The sequence below is a fragment of the Sus scrofa genome, chromosome 14, assembly GCF_054392235.1.
Source record: "Sus scrofa isolate SSC_HxYL_T2T_F1_AM1 chromosome 14, Sscrofa_HxYL_maternal_Yorkshire_Landrace_v2.0, whole genome shotgun sequence".
NCBI classification, from domain to species: domain Eukaryota; kingdom Metazoa; phylum Chordata; class Mammalia; order Artiodactyla; family Suidae; genus Sus; species Sus scrofa.
In genome coordinates this window covers 145,426,683-145,448,819 of record NC_139396.1, presented here as the reverse complement: position 1 = coordinate 145,448,819, position 22,137 = coordinate 145,426,683, and the positions used below count along the sequence as shown (strand labels likewise).

The 22,137-nt window shown below is 46.0% G+C and overlaps 1 protein-coding gene across 1 annotated transcript in view; it reads left to right on the top strand.

Annotated features, from left to right (window-relative positions):
* The first annotated feature begins 9,902 nt into the window (after window positions 1-9,902).
* LOC100626929 (guanylate cyclase 2G-like) overlaps window positions 9,903-22,137 on the top strand; it is a 52,243-nt gene continuing 40,008 nt past the window's right edge. Inside the window, 7 exon segments of the mRNA XM_084997503.1 lie at window positions 9,903-10,286; window positions 11,998-12,277; window positions 12,280-12,337; window positions 14,175-14,286; window positions 16,808-16,843; window positions 16,845-16,994; window positions 18,386-18,506. Coding sequence (XP_084853629.1) covers window positions 9,903-10,286; window positions 11,998-12,277; window positions 12,280-12,337; window positions 14,175-14,286; window positions 16,808-16,843; window positions 16,845-16,994; window positions 18,386-18,506 — 1,141 coding nt within the window.

The following is a 22,137-nucleotide window of genomic DNA, read 5'->3' as shown; positions in this document are numbered from 1 at the left end:
GGGACACAGTGACAAGGGCAACTTGCTCCTTAATCAGCAAGAGATTCCTTCCTGATATCATTTAAAAATGAGATGGAGGAGTTCCTGTTGTGGCTCAGCAGGTTAAAAACCCGACTAGTATCCATGAGGATTCAAATTCAACCCCTGGCCTTGCTCAGTGGGTTAAGGATCCGGAGTTGCCATGAGCTGTGGTGTAGGTTGCCTAAGCAGCTAGGATCCAGCATGGCTGTGGCCGTGGTGTAGGCGGGCAGCTGCAACTCTCATTCAACCCTTAGCCTGGAAACTTCCATATGCTGCAGGGGCAGCCTTAAAAAGAAGAAAAAAATATCTGATGGAGAGTGTAAAGGGCTCTGAGAGTGTCAGCTCCAAATTTCCAGAACCTTCAATAACCCCATAGGAACCATCACAGCTTCGCAGCTAATTAGAAATGTAGCTCAGAACGAAGATTTAGACATGCCATATCCAGTACTGAAACCAGGGGCTACATGTGGCCCGCCGAGCACTTGACATGAACAAAGTCTCTGTTACCACGTACTGAAGTACAAAACACCAAATTTTGGAGACTTAGTAAGAATTACAAAATCTCAGTGTGTAACATACTGATTCCATGTTGAAATAATGTTTCAGATAAAACTAGGTAAGTAATCCTACCTGTTTCTTTTAATCTTTTAAATCTGGCCACTGAGAATTTTAAAATTACATAAGTAGCTCACACTCTGTTTTTCTTGGACAGCACTGACGTAGACCAAAGGTCTCCTGCCTTCATGTCTGTAGAATAAAACGGCAAGTTGTCAGCAGTGCAGTAAACATGTTATACCTGCTCTGGGTGGATTTGAGGACAGTGGTGTCTTTGACCTGTTCCTTAGAAAGCGGCGTCCTTATCCTCTGGAGAGGCCATGATCTTCTTGAATGAAGCAGTAGTTTCTTATTATAAAACTGCTACTATGCACTGACTCTCATCTCATGCAAGGCACCATGCTATGTGGTCAACATCTCCGACTTCATCTAATCCTCTCCTGAGCTCATCAGGGTAATTAAAAACAAGGAAATCTCGGGAGTTCCCATGGTGGCTCTGCAGCTTAAGAACCCAACTAGTATCCATGAGGATGTGGGTTGGATTCCTGGCCTTGCTCAGTGGGTTAAGGATTTGGTGTTGCCTGGCGTTGCTTCAAGCTGCTTAGATCTGCTATTGCTGTGGCTGTGGCTGTAGCTATGGCGTAGGTCTGCAGCTGCAGCTCTGGTTCGAACCCTTAGCCTGGGAACTTCCATATACTGCAGGGATGGCAAAAGAAAAGAAAGAGAAAGAAGGAAATCCAGCTTCAGATAATACAAAACTTTCCCCAGTCGGCGTAAGTCTCATTTCATGCCTGTGCTCCCAATCATTCTGCTATACTGCCTCTTACAGGAAGAGTGGGAGAAATAGGACGGGAGCATGAGTATTTGGGGTGGGGGGGGGTGCATGGCCTGCTTACACCCTCCCCCTTGCCAAGCCTTTAAGGACAGCTGTCCTCTGATTTGCAGCCTTGCTTCCCTGGACCCACAGAACGGAGCCCCTGGCTAGGGAGCTATTTGGGAGCTTGTGACAGAGCCAAGCGGAAACGCCAGGAAGTGGGAGGGGTTCTGGTCTCTCCAGACCAGAAGCAGAAGAGGGTGGGGGAGCCAGAGGGACATCCTGCCTCGCTTTAGATGGCAAAGCACCAGAGAGACGCCGCCCAGACAATAGGCCTTGTGCTACCCAGCCCCCAGCCCCCCACCACAGTCTCAGATGGAGAAGCCTATCAATCTCAAGGGTCAAAAGCATATAATCAGGAGTTCCCGTTGTGACGCAGTTGAAATGAATCTGACTAGCATCCATGAGGACACAGGTTCGATCCCTGGCCTTGCTCAGTGGATTAAGGATCCAGTGTTGCCATGAGCTGTGGTGTAGATCACAGATATGGCTTGGATCCTGCGTCAGATTCGACCCCTTGTCTGGGAATCTCCATATGCCGCGCGTGTGGCCCTAAAAAGACCGGGGGGGGGGGGAGTGTATATTCACCAGAGAAAGATGCATTAAGGCCAGGGCACATTTGCTCAGTGTTTGGGACACTGTGACAACAAAGGTGTTCTCAGAATACATGTTAATCATTCAGTATCTGATATGAGCAGGCAGCTGCCCCTCCTCCCTACCAGTTTCTGGAAGTTTTTGCTCTTCAAGCTAAGGTTAATCGGGGGGTTGGGGCAGTCATCTGGGAGGCAGGATCAAAGACCACAGAAGAAATCTTCAGATCAGAAATCTGACATTTAGGCCGACCAACCTGCCACACTTCAGGTTAGTTCTGTAGCCAGAAGAAAACTTGAAAGTATGGATTAGAATCTCCAGGTTGTCAAAAGCAAATGTTCAGGCAACAAAAACTCTTTCCTGGCAAACAAAATAAAACACAAAAAATAATAACAATGAGAACAGGGAGTTCTCGTTGTGGCACGCAGCAGAAACGAATCTGACTAGGAACCATGAGGTTGTGGGTTCGATCCCTGGCCTTGCTCAGTGGGTTAAGGATCCGGTGTTGCTGTGAGCTGTGGTGTAGGTCACAGATGAGGCTCGGATCCCGCGTTGCTGTGGCTGTGGCATAGGCCAGCAGCTACAGCTCCAGTTAGACCCCTAGCCTGGGAACATCCATATGCCATATGCTGCGGGTGCAAACCCTAAAAAGACAAAAAGACAAAAAACAAACAAACAAAAAAAAACAAAAACAAAACACACATGAGAAAGAGCAACACATTCAGGCCAGAGGAAGAGTCTATCTCAGCAGCACAGGAGGAATGTCAAGAGTTTGAAGTACACGAGTTCCCATTGTGGCAGTGGTTAACGAATCCGACTACGAACCATGAGGCTGCAGGTTCGATCCCTGGCCTTGCTCGGTGGGTTAGGGATCTGGCATTGCTGTGAGCTGTGGTGTGGGTTGCAGACTTGGCTCAGATCCCGAGTTGCTGTGGCTGTGGTGTAGACCGGCAGCTACAGCTGATTAGACCCCTAGCCTGGGAACCTCCATACGCCATGGGAATGGCCCCAGAAAAGGCAAAAAGCCAAAAAACAAACAAACAAACAAACAAACAAAAAACCAGTTTGAAGTACAGGAAGTTCCTATTATGGACCAGTGGTAACGAACTGACTAGTATCCATGAGGATGCAGGTTCGGTCTCTGGCCCCACTCAGTGGGTTAAGGATCCGGCGTTGCCGTGAGCTGTGGTATAGGTTGCAGACTAGGCTCAGATCTGGCATTGCTGTGGCTGTGGTGTAGGCTGGCAGCTGTAGCTCCAATTAGACCCCTAGCCTGGGAACCTCCATATGCTGAGCCCTAAAAAGCTTAGAAAAAAAAAAAAAAGTTTGAAGTACATATGAGACAGGCAGTATCCCCGGGAGGGAGGGAGGATTCCCTCCTTCACCTAAACCTTCTCAGAAACAGGCAGTGTGTCCTTATCAACGCCAAGTCCAGTGTGCCATCCGCAGCCTTCTGGGAGTGCTATGTGTATAGTTACATAAAGGAGTGGCTATTGGATCCAAGGAACTAGTTTTGTTGCAGATCTAAGAAACACAGTCTCCTCCCTTTATACAAGTTCAATTTTTATTCCACTATCCTATTGAAACTGACAGCACTAACGGCCTGAACCTAGCCAGAACACAGATTGGGACTTGAACCCAGCCTAAACCCAGATTGGAACTTGAACCTAAGGTTTTATCTTTTTTTTTTTTTTTTTTTTTTTTTTTGTCTTTTTAGGGCTGCACCCATGGCATATGGAGGTTCCCAGGCTACAGGTCTAACTGGAGCTGTGGCGGGCTGCCTACACCACAGCCACAGCAATGCCAGAGCTAAGCCGAGCCGAGTCTGTGATCTACACCACAGCTCACAGCAACACCGGATCCTTAACCCACTGAGCGAGGCCAGGGATCGAACCTGCAACCACTGAGCCACGACAAGAAGTCAAAACCAAAGTTTTATTGTCTCCTTTTTTTTTTGCCTTTTCTAGGGCCACTCCCGTGACACATGGAGGTTCCCAGGCTAGGGGTCTAATTGGAGCTGTAGCTGCCAAGCCTATGCCAGAGCCACAGCAGCACAGGGTCCGAGCCGTGTCTGTAACCTCCACCACAGCTCATGACAATGCCGGATCCTTAACTCCATTGATCAAGGCCAGGGATCAAACCCGCAACCTTATGGTTCTTAGTTGGATTCGTTAACCACTGAGCCACGACGGGAACTCCCCAATGTTCTAAATTAGAATCACTCACCCTGTGTCTGGACTCACTGAGGCTCAGTTTCTTCACATCTCTGTACAGAGGGAATTCAGCGAGAGACAAAGTGATCGGCAAGAAAAAGGTTTATTAGGATAGGATGCTTGTGGAAGATCTGACCCAGGATCTGGTGGGCTACGGTTTTATCCTCCAAGGGGAGTGGGGGTTGGAAAAGCCCGCCTCTTCCTTTCTGGGAGTAGCAGTAGTATTCAAATCAGCGGAAGGGTGGTCCTCAAACTCCTGCCCTTGGTCTGAACCTGAAGGCAGGCCTAATCCCATCCCCGACCCAGGACCTAAGGCAATTCTCACACTTCCTCTAGGCAAGCAAGCCTGCCTTGTTCTGATGGCGTTTTTGAGCAATTTATTTACTTACAGTGATCTCCCAATGTCCCCTAAATTTCCCTCATTTTCTGTGGTCCTTTTTTTGGGACTTCTAAAACTACCTGTGCCTACTCCATCCCTATCACTATGACCCTTTAAACATTTACTTACTAGGAGATTCTTTTTTTCGTGACTGCATCACAACTGTTTGCAAGCACTGAGAACACAAGGAGGGAAATTTGAAGTTCACATCCCAGTAGGTAACAGCCACCTTTGACTTGCTCTTACTCCTGGCATGGTTGGTACAGGGTGGGAATCCTTCAGGAATCCTCCCTTTAGGAATTTGGGAACAAGACCTGGAAAGAAACAGCTGCCAACACGAGCATGGAGTACTTGGTTAGGTATAAATCCACCAGAGCCCTAGGATTTTAGGGCAAGAAGCTGGTAAGATCAGAAGTCTCTCCTGCCATTTCCCCACTCCATAGATAAGAAAACTCAGATCCAGTCTTTTTCTAGAAGTTCTGGGAAGTTGATACTTACTCATTCCCAGAACATACCAGGAGATGTGGGAGTGTGTGAGGGCAGGGGTGATGGCTCTCTCTCCCTTTGTCTTTCCCTCAAGGGAAATTCCAAACTCATCTCATTGTTTTCCAGGTTAGCCAAACACCTCTTGCTGCTTCTTGCCTTCAGGTCAAGTTCCCACCCACACTGTTCAAAAGCTTTTCTTTTCCTTTAAACTGTGATCAGGCCACAGCTGTACAAATTGAAAGGAGGGAGGTGAAAGCAGGAGGGGGGAGACAGGTAGGAAAAGAGCCGGCTCCATCATCCTGGATACAGCTGGGCTTATCTGATCTTAGATGCTGAACAGCTGGCATCTATATCTGGTTTATGGCCCCCATGGTTAGCAGGAAACTATAATTTAGGAAGAAAGAATCCTCCCCCTATAATAATCTTTTCAGGAAACAGAGATGAGATAAAGTATCTAGAAATCAAAGGGCTACCCCTACTGATGTAGGGAACCAAGCTCTGCACCTCTGGGGGTCAAGCACTGTTACTTTCCTCCCAGAGCATCATTCGATGAAAGAACACTGCCTCCCGCATCAATCCCCATGACACTGGTAACTTGCAGGCATCAGATTCTCCTAGAAGAGAGCAGGGCTGGAGAAGCAAAGTGGCGAACAGTACGCCCCCTTCGCCGCCACAGTCCCTACAAATCTCCCTTAATTGGTTTTAACTTCAGACCTTGCCACTCCAGCCAATCATGCACTTCGCACGTAGTGGGTGGGCCTGTTACCATGGCAACAGTTTCCAGATGCGTATCTCCATTACCTGGACCCTGGCGTCTCTGTCTCTCTCGTCCCTCCTGAGGGTCAGGGAAACCTGGAAGGGGCTAAAGCTCAGCAGAGTATAATTAGAGCCCATAGTGGAAAGGGAAGGGCGTAGAAGTGTGAGGGCCCAGACCAGCGTGGAGTGCTCCTGACCAGGGAATGCAGACAGCATGAGTTTAACCTCTTGTGCTTTCACTCTGCCCATGTAAGTCTGTGGGGTTTATTTTTAACTAAAACTTTCACTTTCCTTCCTTATTACAAAGACATGGCGATAAGAAAAAAATATGAAAATTAAGCAAAGAGAAGAAAAAACCCCTGTAATGCCTATTACCTGGAGAGAACCACTTTTATTGGTTTGGTGTCCATAATCTTTGTTGGGCAACTTTGTGAGCTTTTTTTAAAAAACCACAAAAATGGAATACTACTTGTGTTGTTTTAAAAGTGTGCTTCATGTCTTAATAATTGTGGCTATTTTTCTAAGTCAATAAGTTACATTAAAAAAATTTTTTTTTTTTCCTTTGGCTACATCCACAGCATGGCAGAAGCCATGGGCCAGGGATTTAGCTCATGCCACAGCAGTGACCCGAGCCATGGCAGGATCCACTGTGTCACAAGGCAACTCCAGCCAATCATTTTGAAAATGACTGCACTGTCCTCAGGCATATAGATTCACTCTGTGTTACTCATCCAGGCCCCTCCTGTTGAATATGGAGGTTGTGTCTAATTTTTCATTGTTGGTCAAAAGCATTGTGCTTAAGTCTTATCAGATGATCTTATTTCTTTAGGATAAATCCACCAATTTGGAATTTCTTTTTTTGTGTTTTTTTGGTCTTTTTTGTCTTTTTAGGGCCACACCTGCAACATATGGAGCTTCCCAGGCTAGGGGTCCAATTGGAGCTGTTGCCACCGGCCTACACCACAGCCACAGCAATGCTTGTCTGCAACCTATGCCACAGCTCATGGCAACACCAGATCCTTAACCCACTGAGCGAGGCCAAGGATCGAACCCACAACCTCGTGGTTTCTAGTTGGATTTGTTTCTGCTGCACCACGACGGGAACTCCCCTGTTTGGAATTTCTGAGGCAAAGGTGCATGTATATTCTTAAGGCTTTGGGATGCATATTGAAAAACTGCTCTCAGTGAGCACTCCTGCCAGTAGTGTATGTCTGCTTCTTCAAAACTCTCCAGGACCAAACATTATTTTGGACATTTTCTTCTGGTTTTAACCAGACTCATTGATATGCACTTCACATATAAAAAGTATTTATTATGATTAAGATTAATTTGCCAGGCTTCCTGGCCCAACACTACACTGGATCTGAGGATCCAAAGAGGAACACAAACAGTTATCTGGCCTCAAAGTTTCTCAGAAAAAGGAAATCCGTAAACACAAAGAATCTCAAATTACCCAGAGTGGGAACACACATTTTAAGAAGTTTTTATATAGGGAGAAAGGGGACCCAGAGTGTATAATAAAATGCTGGTTCCCGAACCCTAATCTTGGGGTCCTGACTTATGCAATGGCACGGCTGTATGGCCTGCTCCTTGACTGAGTTCCTGCTACGTGTAAGGCACTGTGCTAAGTGCTAAGTAATTACATAATCTCACAGCATCTTTTTAATTACATTAATTAATTTAATGTTAGTTATTTAAAAAAATTTTTTATTATAGTTGATTTTCATATGTTCTCTAAGTTTCTGCTATGCAACAAAGTGATCCAGTTACGCATGTATATATATATTTTCTCATGTCATTCTCCATCATGTTCCATCAAAAGTGCTATATAGCAGGATCTTATTGCTTATCCACTCCAAATGCAATAGTTTGCACCTACTAACCCCCAACAACAGCCTTCCGAGAGGGACCTTGTTAAGCTCTTTCTGAAACTGAGGAAACTAAGGCCCAGTTTTGACTTGTCCAAAGCTACTTACATCTAGTAAGTATCTAAGCCAACCAGATCCATGGAATTCTGCCTGTGAGCAAGGGAATTTTTAGACTCAGTTAACTTTGCAAATTGACCCTAAGCTGTCCTAGCCGAAGACAGAGAATCCAAAGTTCAGTGAAAAAGCTGTCATGGTGAGTTTGCTTTTTGTGTGTGTTTTTTTTTTGCCCATGCCCACAGTGTGCAGAAGTTCCCAGGCCAGGGATGAAACCTGCACCACAACAGGGATCCGAGCCACAGCAGTGACAACGCTGGATCCTTCAACCGCTGAGCCACCAGGGAACTCTGTGGTAAATTTAGTTTGGAGAAAAGCAACACCTCTAATCGAGCAGTTTTGACATACCCTTCTGAGTTAGGCCAGAGCTAAGGCTCAGTAATCCCATTCTGGGAATTTGCTAGTGGAAGAAATTAAGCAGTGTATAGTTATCAGCTATTCTTTCCCTCTCTCACTTCAGACTGTTTCAGAGCTTCTCGAACTTTAGTGTACCTAGGGATATATGCATGTCTGTTAAGTGCAGATTCCCAGAGAGAGGCCAAAACATTCTGGTTCATGGGATCTGGTGTGGAGCCCTGAAATCTATCTTTTTTTTTTTTCTTTTTGTCTTTTTGCCATTTCTTGGGCCGCTCCCGCGGCATATGGAGGTTCCCAGGCTAGGGGTTGAATTGGAGCTGTAGCCGCCAGTCTACGCCAGAGCCACAGCAACTCGGGATCCAAGCCGTGCCTGCAACCTACACCACAGCTCACCGCAACGCTGGATTGTCAACCCACTGAGCAAGGGCAGGGACCGAACCCGCAACCTCACGGTTCCTAGTCGGATTCGTTAACCACTGCGCCACGACGGGAACTCCGGAATCTATCTTTTTAACCCTCAGGAGAGACTGATGTAGGTAGTCCTTAGTTAGATCAAGTTTTGAGACCACAGCAAGTCTTCTGTGTTTAACTACATGACCCTTAGATGAATGGGAGATGCCAGCTCCCTCCCTGCCATGGTCCAAAAGAAAATCCAAGGTAGGCAGAGTGGGATTCTTTTTACTGATGGGCATTCATCTGGTTGATGGCTAGGTCACCTTCCCTGGGGATAACAATGGCTGTACATGTGAAATATTATATCTAATACTTTAATACTTCATACGTAATTCTTCAATAAAGCACTGTCCTCACTACTTGCCCTGACCTATGTAGAGGGAGAATTAGAATTCAACCATCAGTAACCTCTCCCTAGGCCAGAGTGAGGAACATAGACTGTCCCAGTTATGAGTAAACCCTTTCGTAACCATTAGCTCACTTATTCTAGAAAAATTTCTTTCTTAAAAATGATTTTTATTTTTTCCATTGTAGTTGGCTTACAGTGTTCTGTCAATTTTCTACTGTACATCAAAGTGACCCAGTCACACATACATATGTACATTCTTTTTCTCACATTATCCTCCATCAAACTCCATCATAAGTGACTAGATATAGTTCCCAGTGCTACACAGCAGGATCTCATTACTTGTCAATTCCAAATGTAATGGTTTGCATCTATTAACCCCATTTTCCCAGTTCTTCCCACCCTCCCCTTCCCCCTTGACAACCACAAGTCTGTTCTCCCATGTCCATGAGTTTCTTTTCTGTGAAAATGTTTATTTGTGCCATATATTAGATTCCAGATATAAATGATTTCATATGGCAGTTGTCTTTTGCTTTCTTACTTCACTTAGTATGAGAGTCTCTAATTTGATCCATGTTGCTGTAAATGGCATCTTTTTTATGGCTGAGTAGTATTTCACTGTGTGTATATACCACATCTTCTTAATCTAATCATCTGTTGATGGACATTTAGGTTGTTTCCATGTCTTGGCTATTGTGAATAGTGCTGCAATGAACACATGGGTGCATGTATCATTTTCAATGAAAGCTTCATCTGAGTATATGCCCAGGAGTTAATTAACTGCATTGAAGAGAAAGCAAGCTGTGGTCCTTGGGAAACTGTGCACTGTAATTTAAGCTCCAGGCACTCTCTTAGGCTTCTGCAGTGATCCAGGTATCAGATGCCACCTATGGACCCCAGGACAGGTGCTGAGGCCCCACTTGGATCTGGGCTCTGTTTGGGGATTGAATGCCATGCTGCCCACTCAACACTGGTTCTGTTGCTCTCTGCCAGCATGCTGGTGACTTGGCTTGAGGCTGCTAAACTCACTGTGGGCTTTCAGGCCCCCTGGAACATCTCCCATTCATTCAGTGTACAAAGGCTGGGTGCAGGCCTCCAAACTGCCATGGACAATATCAACTCTGATCTGGTGGACTTCAGAAACTTCAGCTGGGAGTTCACTTACAACAACTCAGCCTGCAGCACCAAGGAATCTCTTTCCATTTTCATCAGCCAGGTTCAGAGAAAACAAATTTCTGCTCTCTTTGGACCAGCATGCCCAGAAGCAGCAGAGGTAGAGTTTACAGCTTTCTAAAAAAACTCTGTCTGAATTTCCACTGGAAAGGGTAGTCTTAAAGATGATATTATAGACTGGAGTAATCTCTTGACTTCAATGGCATTGCTAGAAATAATAACTGTGTGGGTCTTGGGTACCATTTCTTTGAGATGTAATTAGACCATGCAATTGGAACAATTACTGATCTCTTTAAAGAAAGCCTTTCAAATCAGTAATTGTTTACTCACTAGCTTGTTGACATGCACCAATGCACTTGTTGCTTTTTTGAGTTTGGTGCCTTGTAAATAGACACACTTTTCACTCTAATGTTGTCAGCCGCTTGGCTTGGAAACATTAAGAAGAAAAATGCTTGGCTTTAAATAGAAAAATATCGTTGCAGCTTTCCCTTTGGTGTGTATAATAAATTATTCAGCGATGGTTTTTAAAAAAGAAAAAGAGAGTGAAAATGGAGGATGATAGACTGCCATAAGCTAGGGCAAGAAAATGAGAGAAATGAACCATTTGTATTTGTTTAGCTAATGAGATTAGCTTTGTTGACACCCTTGGTATCTGTGCTCTTGATGCAAAGGCTGAATAGATAGGAGCAGCGTGGTTCTCCTATGCAAAAACACTCCAGAACTATCAATAGTGGGTGCTATAAAGTTCACTTTTGATTTTCATTTTTAGTCTCTGCTAGGATTTCCCATTTGTCCCATCCCCCATTTGACACTAGCTGTCTAATACTTACCCTTTTTTTTTTTTTTTTTCTGTCTTTTTGCCATTTCTTGGGCTCCTCCCACAGCATGTGGAGGTTCCTAGGCTAGGGGTCTAATTGGAGCTGTAGCCACTGCCCTACACCAGAGCCACAGCAACGCGGGATCCAAGCCGCGTCTGCAACCTACACCACAGCTCACAGCAACACCAGATCCTTAACCCACTGAGGAAGGCCAGGGGTCGAACCTAGTCGTATTTGTTAACCACTGAGCCACGACGGGAACTCCCACTTACCCATTCTTCAAAGTCAAGCTCAGATGCCACAGGACCCTTCTTTATCCCTCTACCCTCATCGTTCATATCCCTAATTCTTAAGTCTCAAGTAATTTCTCACTTCTCTAAGCTCCTCTAAATCTATTGTCTATAAATATCGAAGGGTATATTTAACTTTAAATCTATTTTTACATGTCTTAACTCCTATAATAATTGATCATAAGCTCCTTTAAGAGCAAGGTCTCTGAAGTTCCCTGTAAATAGCAGGCTCCTAGTGGAAAATGAAAGAAAAATGAAAGAGGAACAAATTAAGAAACACTAAAAATTGAATCATGCCTATGAGTGTGGTCTCTGGGACCGTATTACCTGAATTCCAAGCCTGATCCACTATTTGCTGGGATCTACACCTCCTTGTCCCCTTGTTTTCATCTATGACATGAAATAATGGTAACACCTAACTTCTATAATAGAAATGTAAGAATTGAGATGACATAGGTAAGCTCTTAGTCAAGTGCCTGGCACAAAGTAAGTACTCAGTAAATGCTTGCTGTGGCTCTTCTTGGTCCTCTGAGGATTTGCATCCTTAAGTTGGATCCAAGACATGATCACCAAGATTCTAAAAGAGGTGGTTCAGCATGACCTGTAGACCCACTGAATCTAAAGTTGACGCAGGTATTTTACAATGGGCTTGGAGTGTGGCAGAGCTCAGGTATGGAGAGAAATCCCTTTGGTTACTTTCGAGGTTATTGGCTTGCTGGCTTCCAAGTGGAACAGCCCCATGTTTGACTTTGTTAGACAAACGGCAAAACTGGAGAACAACTTCTTGTATGACACCTGTGTGAAACTTGTGCCACCCAAGCAGAGAATCCTTGATGTGCTCCAGAAGAGCCTCTGGTACCTGGGCTGGGAACACATTGGGATGTTTGGAGGTCATTCTAGGACGTCCACTTGGGATGGAGTGGATGAGTTGTGGAGGATTGTAGAGAATGAACTCAAATCCTATTTTACCATCGCTGCCAATGTGCCAATAATGACCCAGCTTTCCTTCAAGAGAATCTTAGGAGCCTGTCATTGATTTCCAGGGGTAAGTAGGAAAGAATCTTATTGTTGTTTATTTTCAGGGAGGCAAATAGAAAGTTATTGTTTAAAAAAAACTAAGAATTTTTCTGGGTTCCCACTGTGGCACAGTGGGTTAAGAATCCAACTGTAGCAGCCTGGGTTCCTAGGGGAGGCATGGGTTCTATCCCTGGCGCAGCACAGTGGATTAAAGGATCTGATTTTTTGCAGCTGCAGCTTGGTGTCAGTCTCTGGCCCCAGAACTTCCATATGCTGTGGATACGGCCATTAAAAACAAAACAAAACAAAACAACAACAACAAAAAAACTAAGAATTTTTCATTTTTCTATGAGTATAAATAAAAAGCAGATGAAACAGGGTATAAAATTAATTATACATGAAAGTATCACCACCAGCAAAAGAAGTTTTTGGGTTTTGTTTGTTTGTTTCGTCTAGAATAAAATCCTTGATGCCATAGTGTTGCAATGCGAGTTATTTCTGGAAGCACCTGCTTGGTGAGCTGGGTCCTGGGCTTGGGTCATTGTTCAGAGCATGGGTTCTGGAGACAGACAGTCCTAGGTTGAAACCAACTTCTGATACTGTCTAGCTGTGTGCTCCTGAGCAAGTACCTTAACCTCTCTGTTTCTCAGATACCTTGTCTGTAAAATGAAGACAATAGCCTCACCTACCTCATAGAACAGTGAGGATTAAATAAAGTCCTGCCTGTAAAGTGCTGGACATAGTTCCTGGTTGACTTATGATAGTGTGATAGTGAAGATTTTTGTTGTGGAGCTTATGAGGTTCTGCTTTCTGGCATATGAGGTTCTACTTTCTAGCATGAATTAGTAACTGATTCCTTTCGCTTCTCCAAATAAACTCGGCTCCTTCTGGCTTTGGGACTTAGGGACTTGCTGATCCCTTGGCCTGGACTGCCACCTGCAATCCCACCTCATCCCGCCCAATGTTCTTTCTGTGGGTGGCTTCCTCTCATCCTTCTGGACTCAGCCCAGAGCCCTTCTATCTCCTACCAGGGGCTCTTTCCTGATGGATTGATGTGGAGCTGTCCCCCCTCCCCACATTAGTATCACAGCATTCTCCCCCCCACTCTGACCCCCCATTAATTAGAATCTTGAATGAGCTCTTTAATCTCTCCACCTAGATATTGTGGAGACTATGTGTAACTATCAGCTCTCTGAGAGCTAGGACCTTCTCTCCTTTTTTTTTTTTTTTTTGGTCGTGCCCACAGCATGTGAAATTTCCCAGGCCAGGGATCGTAGCCACACAGTAATCTGAGCCATAGCAGTGACAATACTGAGTCCATAACCACTAGGTCACCAGGGAACTCCCAAGGACCTTCTTTTTTGCTCACTGTTATATTTGATGCTTAGTGCATTGCCTGGCACCAAGTTGGAGCTCAGATAAATAGATTATATTTCATCACATTTAAAAAATAAATCACTGTTCCACTTTTGTGCCCTCGACATGCATGCCAGTGTGTTTGGATGGAAGAAAAATACCATGGCCTACTCCTACCCCCTCTCATCCCCCACCCCCCATCCCAACTCAGGCCATGTGAAGGCTCCTGCGTCTAGGTCCTCTGTCAACTCCTCCTATCTGACAATGAGTCACAAGCCAGATCTACTCTTCTGAGTCAATTCTGGTTTCTGAAGAAACCAGAGTCTGCAGGAAAGACTCGCTCTGAGAGCAGCTTAGGCATCCCTGTTTCCTAAAGCATGCTCAAAGAAAGACAAAGCTCATGTCTCATTTGCAGGCATTTCAAACGTGTGTGTGTGTGTGTGTGTGTGTGTGTGTGTGTGTGTGCGCGCGCATGCGCACAATTGGCTGACTGTTTTCTTCTCTTACGGTTATCATCTTAATCTGCAGCTCAGAAGATGCAAAACTTATCCTGCTGGCTGCAGAGAAGCTGCAATTGCACACAGGAGAACTCGTCTTCATCATTTTGCAGCATCCGGAGGTGCGTACCAGTGACCCCTCAGTGGCTCCCACGGTAAGAGGTGACAAACACACAGCACTTGCTGGGTGCTAGAGGTGTTAGCTCACTGAGTACTTGCTACAACCGTAGGAGGCAGCCACTCCTGGGTCCTCATCATTAGGTCAAGAGACCGAGCCTGAACTTGGGTTTGTTTGTACAGTTACCAGGATGAGGAGCCAGGCCTTGAACCAGGCTACTGGCTCTGGAGCCTGACCCCCTGTAGTCTACATCAGCAAACACCAGCAGAGGAAGAACTGTCATTCCTACTGGGTGGCTGAGACCTCCCCAGAGGCTCTCAAACTCAGTGGCTCTTTTTCCTTTTCATCCATGGCCACCTGCGTTTGAACCCCAGCAAAAGCCTTGAGAGACCAACACACTGGTCCAGTGAGGCAGTTCTTAGGTGGTGTGGTTCTTTTGGTAACAATAGGAATGGCTGATATGTACCATGTACCTCCTATGTGTACCGAGTTATACCTGCATCAGTGCACTAGATTTTCCCAACTGCCCGTGAGGCAGACAGTCATGCATTATTTATATGCATCATCGCATTAGCTATTTCCTCTTGTAAGGTACAGATTATTAGCATTCCAACTTACAGATGAAAAAATTGAAGCTTAGATGATAAAGTACCTTTCCCAAGATCTCAGAACTCCCACAAAACATAGCAGGTCTTCTAAACATGGTCTTTTGGACTCTGGAACTGAGCCCTGGCCCCAGCATCTCTGCCTTGTGGAGTGTGTACTAGATGCCAGGGATAAGCTAAAACTCATTTTTGGCTCTCAACACTCTATGGGGAGGTACTTTTATTTTTCTAATGTTACAGATGAGGAAACTGGGCCCTGAGAGCGGACCTAACCTGCCCAAGGCCACATGACTAGTAGAGGGAGACCTAGTAGTCAAACCAAGTGGGCTGCCTCAGTGTCTGGACTTCAACCACCACACTACCAGCAGGCTTCCCAAAAAATGGCCCTTGCATTTAGCCATGGACACAGTGCATAGTTTTTCCAGAGGTTTTATCTTTCTAAAACGAGCTCATATTTGGAGTTTCCGCTGTGGCGCAACAGGATCTGCAGTGCCTCTGCAGCACCAGGATGCAGGTTTGATTCCCTGGCTGGGCACAGTGAGTTAAAGGAGCCAGCGCTGCCCCAGCTGCTGTGTGGATCACAAACTGTGGCTTGGATCTGATCCTTGGCCTGGGAACTCCATATGCCCCAGGGTAGCCAAAAAAGACAAATAAAAAAGAGCTTGTTTTATATGATCATAAGAAGCTGAAATGGGGAAGGAGGGAGTAGAGGAAGATGCATAATAAAGCTCTTTTATCTTTTTATCATGAAATATTTCAGATTGCCAAAAGTGTCTCGAAGTTTGTTGGGCAACCAATTAGAATTCTAATTATATGTCAAGCTTTCCAGAACGTTCTCCTACCTTCCCTTTCCATTGCTGTCCACCCCTTCTTCTTCACTCATCCTCTCACCTCTGCCTTTAGACTGATGAGAAGGGGAGACAATTGGCAGGGAAGCTCTCCCAACCCCCTTTGTCACTTTCTCCCCAAGCCTTGCCGATCAAGTATCAATTGGCCAGAAGTGCAGAAAGAATATAGGACTGAAAACAGATCACACAACATCCAGGCAATTGAATTCATGCTGCTTTAAAAAAGAATAGCAAGTTCTTGTCGTGGCTCAGCAGAAACAAATCTGACTAGCCTCCTTGAGGATGCAGGTTCGATCCCTGGCCTTGCTCAGTGGGTTAAGGATCTGGTGTTGCCATGAGCTGTGGTGTAGGTTGCAGACACGGCTTGGATCTGGTGTTGCTGTGGCTGTGACATAGGCCAGTGGCTCCAATTGGACCCCTTGCTTGGGAACCTCCATATGCCGCAGGTGCAGCCCTAGAAAGACAAAAAAAAAAAAAAAAAAAAAAAAAGAATAGCATAAATCCATACTCTAAAATTGTTCCCAATATAGTCTAAAGTCAAAAAAAATCAAGTTGCAGATCAGCCTTATGGCATGATGCTATTTATATAAAACACACATATGCTCACACACACCTCTGTACATGTCTAGAACATTTGGATACCTCACAGAGGGGACAAGAGGAAGTAGTAGGGAAATTGAGGAAGATCTTACCATCTTTCACATATATACACACAATGAATGAGTATTACTTTCGTAATAGTAATGATATACGTAATCATGATAATAACAAACTGCTTAAACCACAAGCAAAAGATTGAGAGTCGACAAGCCTAAGTTTTTCAAGTTTTTGCCACCCATTGTTAAAAGGTAAGACTTCTGCATCTTAACTGCTTGATGCCCCAGATGAGTTTTTTTTAATTGGTCAATTGATTTTTGTACTTCTTTCTCACTGCTGTGATGCTGACTGGACAACGCAGACTTTGCATGGCAGGTCTTCCAGAGCTATTGTGTTTTTGAGGATTAGCGTATAGAAATCCATCCTTGACACTGACGGCTCACAGAACAGCTACATTTATTTCATTCTTTTTCAGGAAAGGTTTTGGAAGGAGGTATTGACAAATCAGAAGGGAGATGCAGTTGCCCACAATCTATGCGTCAGTCCTTGTCATAGCCCCCAGGTCCTCTGGAGAAGACCCTGGAGATGAAGGCTTCCAAGAGCAGGTCTACCGAAGGCTGCATGGGCCACCCTTCCACAGCCCCATCTCCTTGGAGGAGCAGGTCTGATTGGGTTCCTGTTGAAGGGGTCCCTCCCCCCTTCCTGAGGATACATGTGTCTGGCCTTTACACTCTCTCTCTTTCTGCCTTTCTTCTTCCTTCACTCCCAACGCTCCTAACACACACGCACACACACACGCATGCACACTTCTTCATTTTTCACAGTCCAAAATAAACAGTGGCCTGATGAGGTCTTGTGAAATCTTGAACCTCAGGTCTATGAGGAGGACAGAAGTCACTAGATGAGAGGTCAGGTGGCCTTTGGAGTCAGAGACCTGGGCTTCCATTCTAGTTCTGCTATTTGCTAACTGTGGGACATTGAGTGAATTGTTGAGCCTCCCTACACCTCCGTCTCTTCTCTTCTCCCTACACCCCCAAACAAGAGTGATAATGACACCTGCCTTCCAGGCTGTGGTTTCGAATATTTGAATAACATGGTATATGGAAATAGCAGAACAGATACCGGTGGACACTCAGACCATGACAATGTCCTTTTGCAATGGGTTCCCAGGGCCAAGAACCAGGATGGAATGGTCAGAGAGGGGACACCTAGGCAGGTCAAAGCAAGCAGATGGTCTGGAGCAGAGAGAAGGCAACCAGGAGAGAACTCATCAGCCAGCGGTAGTTCCCATATGTGTAGGATTGTGGGCAAAGGGTCTGATTCTCACAGAGAATTTTTTATAGACAGATTGTTGATCAGAGCTGATGCTACTTCCGGTGTGGGGACAAGCTGAGCCTGAAGGTGAGGACAGGCCCCCAAGGATAGGAATTCCATTAGGAACAAGACAGGTGACGGTGGATCCCAACATAAATGAAAAGATGATCAATCCATGAGTACCTAGGGAGTCACCTACTAAATGTCAGCTCTGTGCCAGATTCTATGGGCAGAGCAGTCCCAGCACTTAGTAGGCACTTACCTTTTTTTTTTTTTTTTTTTTTGCTAATTAAGTGAAGCATGTGCCAGGCAGCGCCGTAGGTGTTATACCTATTCTGCCTCATTTACCTATCCTTATATTCACCATGACAGTAGTTTTATCCCTGTTTTATAAATGAATGAGCTGAGATTCAGGGAGATTCAGCCTCACAGTGAGTAAGCGTCAGGCCAGCCTGGCTTCAGATTCTATCCTCTTTCATTTAAACCACACTCCCTCCTGCCTGTGGCCTAAAGAGCTGTTCCCAACCCCAAGGATCTAGCTGGGAAAAAGAGGCCTAAAGGGGGAAAGTGTAGGCTGTGATACCTAGATTTAATAGCCAGGCTCCCTCCATGGGGAAGGATGGAGATTGTGTGCTATGCCACACTGTGGAGAGAATGGAGAAAGAGTCCTTCCAACTGAGCGTGGACTGTGACGGAAGAGGCCACACCTGTTCACCTGCATTTGCTTCCTTTAGCCAAGATGAGCCCTTACTCTGCCTACCTTCACGAGGTGGCCCTGCTGTATGCTCAGGCTGTGAGGGAGATAATAACAGCTGGAAGGGATTTCCAGGATGGGCGGCAGTTGGTCACCCCTTTGAAAGGCTCCAATTGGACGGCATTGTAGGGTGAGTGGCTTGACTGTGATGGGCTTTCTGAGCTTAGGCCAGCTGCTTCAGTCTGTGGGGCTTGGAGATGTTGTGTGTGTGGTTTCAGAGCTCCTCTTTCTCATGGAGATTCCAGTCTTCTGGAAGGTGTGGTTGAGGTTAAGCCTCCCAGCTGCCACAGTCTGTTCTTCCTGCTGTCTGGAAGGCTGCCCAGTCTGGCAGAGGCGGGGGGCTCTGGGGCACCTTTCCCTCCAGATCATCTATCCCACAGCTCCTTTTAAAGGGAATCCATCAAGAATAAAACTCAAGAGGGTAAGACCTGCCTCCTGGGATACAACCTACACCCTAGCTCAGGGCAATGCCAGATCCCTGACCCACTGAGTGAGGCCAAGGATTGAACCCTCATCCTCATGGATCCTAGTCAGGTTCGCTAGCACTGAGCCACAATGGGGACTCCAGTTAACTGTTTTAAAATCACCCTTGGGGAGTACCTATTGTGGCTCAGCATCTTAAGAACCAACTAGCATCCACCAAGCCTCGCTTAGTGGGTTAAGGATCCGGCATTGCCAAGACTGCGGTGTAAATTGCAGACGTGGCTCAGATCTGGTGTTGGCTGTGGCTGTGGTGTAGGCTAGTGGCTACAGCTCCAATTCACCCCCTAGACTGGGAACTTCCATATGCTGCAGGTATGGCTCTAAAAAGAAAAAAAAAAAATCATTCCAAGAGCTGGCCAACGTCTGCCATCTTGCTGTTCTCCAGCTTTCTATTTGGTAAGACAGAGATAATACCCCCAGCCACTTCTACTAGTAATAACCAGCATTTACTGAGGGCTTACCATATACCAAGCTGGGTGTCCAGAGCTTCTGGACACCAGTGCATTTCGTCTTCACGCTGCCCAGGAGGTAGTGTTATTACCATCCTTAATATGCTACACAGGTGAGGAGTTCCAGTCGTGGCACAGTGGAAACGAATCTGACTAGGAACCATGAGGTTGCAGATGCGATCCCTGGCCTTGATCAGTGGGTTAAGGATCTGGCATTTCTGTGAGCTGTGGTGTAGGTCACAGACATAGCTTGGATCCTGTGTTGCTATGGCTATGGCATAGGCTGGCAGCTGTAGCTCCAATCAGACCCCTAGCCTGGGAACCTACATATGCTGTGGGTGTGGCCCTAATAAGCAAAAAAAAAATCATATATATATATATATATATATATATATATATATATATATATACACACATACATATACATATATACATATATATACACACACACACACCACACAGGTGAGTAAACTCAGGATAGAAAGGCAATGCATTCTTCATTTTCCTTAATATGACAGCCATCAGGAATTCAACATGTATGGCAGGGCCTTGCTACACAAAGAGGCCTGGGTGGAGAGGGAGGTCTGGGCCCTGCTGGGACTCCAGTTGAGAATCCAGCTCCTAGAAGCCACCACCAGTTGTCTGGTGCTCTCTGAACTCTTGAAGAGTGACTTTGGGCCTTCAAGGTGATCTTGGCCTTGATTGTGGAGGTGGCTTGGCCCCTTCAGATGCCAGTTAGAACACAGTACCCCTACCTGCCCTTCCAGGTGGGCCTGGGCCCCCTCTGATGCTCCAACTGGGCAGATCCTACAGCCCCAGGATCTCACAGAATGGCCCTGGTGCAGGGAGGTGATGGAGCACAGCACCCCTACAGGGTCAGGTTCACAGTCAGTAAAACTGACTCCTCCAGACAGCCTGACTCCAAAACAGAGAGCCGTGGGGACCCCAGGACCTGGGTGCTGCCCTGAGCTCTCAGTACCCAGAAAACCAGTACTGGGAAAATCTCCATTTCTGTTCTCTCACCTATAAATCTTTGAGCAGCTATAAGGGAATCTAAAACTTAATTCAATCCCCCCCCACCCCTGCACCCCCTACCCACTGCTACAACCCACAACCCAGATTTAATTTGACACTTTTCTCTCTTCTACTCTTATGGAATTTTAATGTCCCCAAATGGATTGCCCAAGAAATAAAACAACCATGGCTGGCCAGGTTCTCAATATTGTACAGGCAGGCATTCTCCATGCAGGGGGGATGTTTTGGCCTGTGAAATGTCTAGGTGCTCTAGAAGATTTATCTCTGTCAGACATGGGAGAAAATCTCAGCACCACTGGAGAACTGACACATCATCTTTTAAATCAGAAGTGACATTTTTTATATCAAATGATTGAATCAGCTATTCTCCTTAGGAAAAACCCTACTGCTCTTCCATGAATTATGCTACCTGAAGGCTGGATTTGAAAGTGTAGGTGAGATAGGACAACTGGACAGGCCAGCAGATGTTTGAGTTAAGAGACCAAACCCTGCTTCTTGCACAGGACCTGTGTGTTTCACCTGTCCCTGCTATCCCTGAGAGAGAGAAAAGTATAGTAAATCAAGTGGCCATTGACCTTTAATAATCTTCTTTCTTTCCTTTTCCTTTTACGTCTGTACCTGCAGCATATGGAATTTTCCAGGTCAAAGGTTGAATCGGAGCTGCAGGCCTACGCCATGGCCATAGCAACTCGGGATCTGAGCCACATCTGTGACTCAAGTAGCAGCTTCTGGCAATGCCTTAACCCACTGAGCGAGGCCAAGGATCAACCCTGCATCCTCATGGACACCATATCAGGTTCTTAACCTGCTGACCACAATGGGGAGCTCCTTTTTTTTTTTTTTTTTTAAAGACCCATGAGGAATTTCTCCACTGTTACTTGGCCCCATGGCTCTCTTCCTGAAGACAGACCTGGCTGTGGATTTTCCAATGAGCTCTGTGAAACTGAGCCAGCTCTCACAGGTCAGTGTGGCCACCTGGAGAAGGTAGCAGGAAAGGATTGTTTATGACAGGGCTTCTCAGCAGCAGCAGCAGCACCACTGATGTTGAGGGCGGGGTAATCTTAGTTGGTGTGCAAGGGGCTGTCCTGTGCATTGCAGGATCACTCTTAGCACCACTCCTGGCCTCCACCCACTAGATGGCAGCAGCACTTCTAGCTGTAACAACCCCAAATGTCTCTAGACGTTGCCAACTATCCCCTGGGGAGGCAAGAGTGCCCACCTCCTCTGTTGAGGACCACTGCTCTAGGGAAAACTGGCTCCTGAGATTTGAGTCACAGGAACTTCATTTCTAAGGAGGTAGAGTCTGGACCAGGGGGTGTGGCCTGGTGGTTAGGAGCCCAGGCCTGGAACCAGGTGGATCGTAGCTAGGAACAAGTGTAGGGAGAACACACAATAAATGTTGAATGAAAGGTGGTGATGATATTAGAAGTCACCCCCCCCTTTTTTCTTTCTCTATGGTGGAAGTTTCTTTTTTCTTTTGTGTGTGTTTTTCTAGGGCTGCTTCTGCAACATATGGAGGTTCCCAGGCTAGGGGTCGAATCGGAGCTGTAGCCGCTAGCCTACTCCAGAGCCACAGCAACACGTGATCCGAGCCGCATTTGCATCCTACACCACAGCTCACGGCAACGCCGGATCCCTAACCCACTGAGCAAGGCCAGGGATAGAACCTGCAACCTCGTGGTTCCTAGTTGGATTCGTTAACTACTGTGCCACGACAGGAACTCCTGGAAGTTTCTGTATAACGCGAAGATGAGTGTAGCTGCTGTGGGA